Below are 4,828 nucleotides of genomic sequence, written 5' to 3'. Positions count from 1 at the left end.
CTGTTCCCCCTATACCATTCAGTTCTGAAGTCCTCTACCATTTTGCCAAGGAGAAGTTAAATGTCCCAGACTCTCCAATTCTCCCAGCAGCCCTGACCTTGACCTCTCATAAAATTCAATGGAACCCTGGGCTCCATTTAGGGGATGTGAGGCATCTTATTACATGGTATATTTTGGTAGCAGATTATCTAATGTTGAGCAAGTGGAAAAATGATTCCAACCATAGCTAATTGTTGGATGCAAACCACTTGGATGGGAAAGGAGGTGAGGCAAAGATATAGGGAACCATCATCACAAGGTCTGCTCAAGGGAATGATTGAGAAGAGGAACAGAATTAGATAAGTCATTCCACATACATCCTCCTCTCCTCTCTCCCTGTTGGCTTCTCTGGCTTTAACAACTAAAATCCCATCTTTTACAGAAAGCCTTTCCCCAACACCTCTTATTTTTAGTGCCTTCCCTCTGTTAATTTCCCATTTATCCTGTACATAGCTAATTGGTTCATATTTATTTGCTTGTCTTCCCCAGTTAGATTGTAAGCTCCTTGAAGGCAGGGACCCCCTTTTGACTTTATATCCCCAGCATTTAGCTCAGTGCCTAGCACATAGTAGATGCTTAATAATTGTTTATTGACTGACATGCACACAAATTTTTTAGGGGTCTATCAGAGAGAAAACAACTTGGAAAAACTAGGGCTGAAGCTGGGAGGGGCTACTTTGGGGTCTGAAGCCAACTTGAACAACATACAGGCTCCTGGATGCTTCCTGTTGTCACTAACCTGCTCTTCCCTCATCAGGGGAACCATGGCTGATTTGCCCTCTGAGGTAACTTTTGGAAATATCCCTTCCTCCCACCTGGCAGCAACAAAGAATTGGAATCCCATTTCAGCATCCTTGGGAAAATGGCACCTGGGTCCCTCCTTAGCCCCCTCAGTTTCTGGGCTCAGACACTGATTAACAGTAAATAGACAGTGGATTCCTGGCTGATGATGGACCAAACACTGCAGAAATGGGGCCCTATCTAGTTCTGGGCTCAGCAGCTTCCTCATCTGGAAAATGGGGCAGGAGTGGGGTCTCTCCAGTAACAGGCGGTGGGTTAGCCTGGCCCTCCCAGAACTCCCTGTATTGACTGGCTTTTTGGTCCTCTCCTTGGCCTGGGGCTCAGGTCTCACCCCGTACCCCAGAGGAACTGTTTAGTCCAGAAGATGGAGAAGATTAACAGCAAGGCAACACTGAGGATGACAGCCATCAGGTAGGTAAAGATTCGGAACTGAGGATTGCGGAAGCACTCTCGAAGGGACAGGTGACTAGGGATGGGCACGGGGGCGGGAGGTGCCGCCCCCTGCTGGGGTGGGCCTGCCTGGCTCTCGGGCTCGACCCCCAGGTTGAGGGTGTAGACCCTGGGCTGGCGCAAGAAGTATCGGCTTTTACGCTCATCCTTGAAGCAGAGATGGCGGCCCTCCAGAATGATGTGGTTTGGTTCTAGGCGGAGCAGGGTAAGAATGGCAGCGTCTGTGGGCAGGTCAGTCACGGGCCGGTCTGAAGCCAGGACCGTAGGGTGGCGACACAGGGGGCACAGCAGCCGGTGCCGGGACGAAGAGACCAGGCTCAGGTGGGCCAGGCATTCGATGCAGAAGGAGTGGCGGCAGTCTAAGAGCTTGGGGGTTCGGAAAGTATTGTTGAATGAGTTCCAGCAGACCGGGCACTCTGCCTCAGGCTCTTTTCCCAGTTTCTCAGCCATCGCTCAGACCTGGCACCTAAGGGGCTGCTCCATCCAGGAGACTTCTAGTCCGAAGGCCAAGCCTGAACTTCTCCTAGAAGGATATCCGCCCCCCTCAGTCTTTCTGTCTTCCACAAAGACTTGAGGTGGGGGAAGGCAGCCCCCGAACGCAACGGGTTCCCTCCCTCCCTTCCACCTCCCTCCCTCCCTCTGCCACAGGACCTGCACATGGTTGGGTTGTTTTTTGTTTTTTTACATTTTTCCCAAGTGGAAAACGGGCAGCAGCAGCAGCAGCAAACCGAGTCTCTGGATACTCTGCTTTAATGAACTGTTTGGGACAAACCATGGGAGCCCTCTGCAGCCACACAGTGGTGTCGGCCGGCCGTTCCGCGTCCAGGAGAAGGCACAGGAGTTCTGTGCTTCTCCACGCGGCCGGCTGGAGCGAGGAGGCAGGGCCACGGAGGCTCTGTGTTCATTCATTCCCAGACTCTCTTAGTTTGGGGGACAAACGCCCATCACTCACCTCCAGTGCGTCCGGGGAGCCTCGGGACAGACAGGCTGCACACCGTCCTTGCCCCTGGGTACCAGACACTGAGGAAAGCCGCGGGGCGCTGCTAGTGGAAAAGGCTTACACGGTCACGGGATCGCCCTCTGGCAAGGTTCTTTTAGTCTGGAGCGCCAAGAGGCTCAGGGGCAGCCTCCCAAATCGCTCTTCTCTCCCCAATCATTACCTTCACCTCCTACCATTCAGTGGGTCTTGGCTCCTTCTTCGCCTTTCTCGCCTTGCCCTTTGTCTCCCGCAAACCCCAATCCCTCCGCGCACATCCCCTCCTGTTCCCAGGCCGCTGCCTGCCGTCTCCCTGTGAACCCACCTGAATGCCCGGCGTGCACCTGGACTGTGCGGTCTGCCCGGAGACGGCAGGGGGTTCCTTCTGGCCTTCCCTGCCCGCCCCAGTGCCCAGCGAGTCTTCGGGAGGTGGCTTTCTACCTGGAAAATCTGCGGCTGGTTTCCATGGAAGCAGCTCAGTCAGGTACCCAGAGCCGGAGCTCAGCACTCAGCGGCAGCCCGCCTTATTCTGGGAGCCGGAGACCTCACCTGCTGGGAGAGAGAGGATGGAGAGGGGAGGAGGCAGACTGAGGAACTCACCGGCCGCCAGGAGGATTAACAGCAGCAGCAGCCGGAGCAGGGGGAGCCCAATGGGAGGTCATTGGGCCTCGCTGTTCCCTGTGATATTACAAAATGTGTCCCAGCCTACTGAACAATGAGTGACAGGAACAGGGACACAGGTGGAACAGGAAAACTGGTGTTTGCCCTTTAAGGCTGCTAATAGAGCACAGACAGTCAGGGAATTAGCTTGGTCTCAGAAACTAAACCCAAGAAGATAGGCAAGGCGACATTGGTGCCCTGGAAGTGCCAATAGCTCCCTGGAGTCCCAGAACCTGGATTCAAATCCTGTCTCTAGCTGAGGGACGTGGACCAATATTCTTAACCTTGGCTATACATTAGGCTCCACCTGTGCTTTCTACCTCAAGAAAGTACTAAAATCTTCCAGAAATGTGAGCTTTTAGGGGATTTTTTTGTTCAGACCTGTGATCTGTGGAGATCTCTGTGGAGAACTCCAGGCAGTAAAACTCTCTCTACAAGCAAATCAAGAACTATTCTGCAATTTCGAGTTCTAGCAAGTTCCATGATGAAATAATAATTATATGTTTTTATGCAATTCTATTTGTTATTGTACCATTTACACTCTGAAGGCATCTCAAAAAGCCAGATTTTGTTCAGTAGATTATGCAGCAGTATTCAAGACAATCTTTTGTCCTGTTACCCTGTTTATTTATGTAGCAGTTAATATGCAGCAGGTACTAAGTACTTCACAATTATTATTCCATTTGATCCTCACACCAACCCAGGGAAGCAGATGCTATCCCCTTTTTATAGTTGGGGAAACGGAGGCAAATAAAGGTTAAATCACCTGCTCAAGTTCACAAGGTTAGTAAATGTAGGAAGTCAGATTTGAATTCAGGTCTTCCTGGCTCCAGACCTGGTGTTCTATTCATAGGATCACTTCAATGCCTAGTTTTAATGTTTATTATGTTTTAAAAGAATAGGAAGTATAATAAAGATTCCCAGTTTCTTATTCAATTCCCACTTTCTGTTTTATGATGAAAATGGACATGTTCTTTTGGTGTTTGTCAAGTTTAGAATTAAAAAAAACAATTAAAAACAAATGAAAAATAAAAACAAATGAAAAAAGTCTCAGAGAGTTGCCCAGTACATTGAGAGGTTAAGTGTCTTGGGCTGAGCCACATAGACAGTGTCTAGCAGAGACAGGACCTGTCTTACCCAGGGTCACATAGCTAGGAAGTATCTGAGGTCACATCTGAACCCAGAAACTTATCTTCAGACTTGGCTCTCAGGACCTGGTTGTCTTGACTTTTTTTTTTTAAATAACCATTACCTTCTGTTTTATAATCAATTTTGTGTATCAGTTCCAAAGTAGAACAATAAGGGCTAGACAATGGGTGTTAAGTGACTTGCCCGGGGTTACATGGCTAGGGATGTTTGAGGCCAAATTTGAATCCAGGACTTCCTGTCTCTAGGCCTGGCTCTCAATCCACTGAGTCACCCAGTTGTTCTCTGTATTGACTTGAGACCATCTCTTGACGCTCCATGCCAGGCTGCCTTCTGGTTATTATTTAGACACTAATCACTGAAGGTATTTCCAAGTTTTTTCAATCTTGAACACAATCAGAAATACCCTATTATATCAAAATAATATAATAATATATAAATAATAAATATAATAATAATAATAATAATAAAATAATACCTTATTATATCAAAAAATAGACAAAATAATCCATAGGTTCAGATGGTCTTCCAGTAAAGTCTTCATCGGATGCTTCCTAGTGGTACGGAGATGGTCCTGGGAGGTCACCCTGGGTCCCTGACAATCATGGAAGGTATTTCCAGTGGCTCCAAGTTGAGAGAGGTCCTTCAAAGCCAGGCTGATTTCTTGTATGGAGTCAAGTTCAAAAACATGGTTTAGAGATTCATTGGCCTCTCCTGAGGTCTCTCCAGATATCTGGGCCTAATCACCCACCACCT

The 4,828-nt window shown here is 48.6% G+C and overlaps 1 protein-coding gene across 1 annotated transcript; it reads right to left on the bottom strand.

Annotated features, from left to right (window-relative positions):
• Nucleotides 1-610: 610 nt before the first annotated feature.
• On the bottom strand, nt 611-3,977 carry RNF183 (ring finger protein 183). The gene is made up of 2 exons (XM_056812423.1): nt 2,867-3,977; nt 611-1,813 (listed from the first exon to the last, which is right to left on the bottom strand). Exon 2 carries the CDS (start codon nt 1,738-1,740, stop codon nt 1,168-1,170), a length of 573 nt encoding a protein of 190 aa, XP_056668401.1. The 5' UTR covers nt 1,741-1,813; nt 2,867-3,977; the 3' UTR covers nt 611-1,167.
• Between the last annotated feature and the right edge of the window lie 851 nt (nt 3,978-4,828).

Source organism: Monodelphis domestica, chromosome 1 (assembly GCF_027887165.1).
Source record: "Monodelphis domestica isolate mMonDom1 chromosome 1, mMonDom1.pri, whole genome shotgun sequence".
NCBI classification, from domain to species: domain Eukaryota; kingdom Metazoa; phylum Chordata; class Mammalia; order Didelphimorphia; family Didelphidae; genus Monodelphis; species Monodelphis domestica.
Note: the sequence above shows the minus strand (reverse complement) of the source record. Positions and strands in the feature narration are given on the sequence as shown.

What these genes read in the sequence shown, in the direction of transcription:
- RNF183 (XM_056812423.1), bottom strand. Translation starts at nt 1,740, where the DNA reads ATGGCTGAGAAACTGGGAAAAGAGCCTGAGGCAGAGTGCCCGGTCTGC.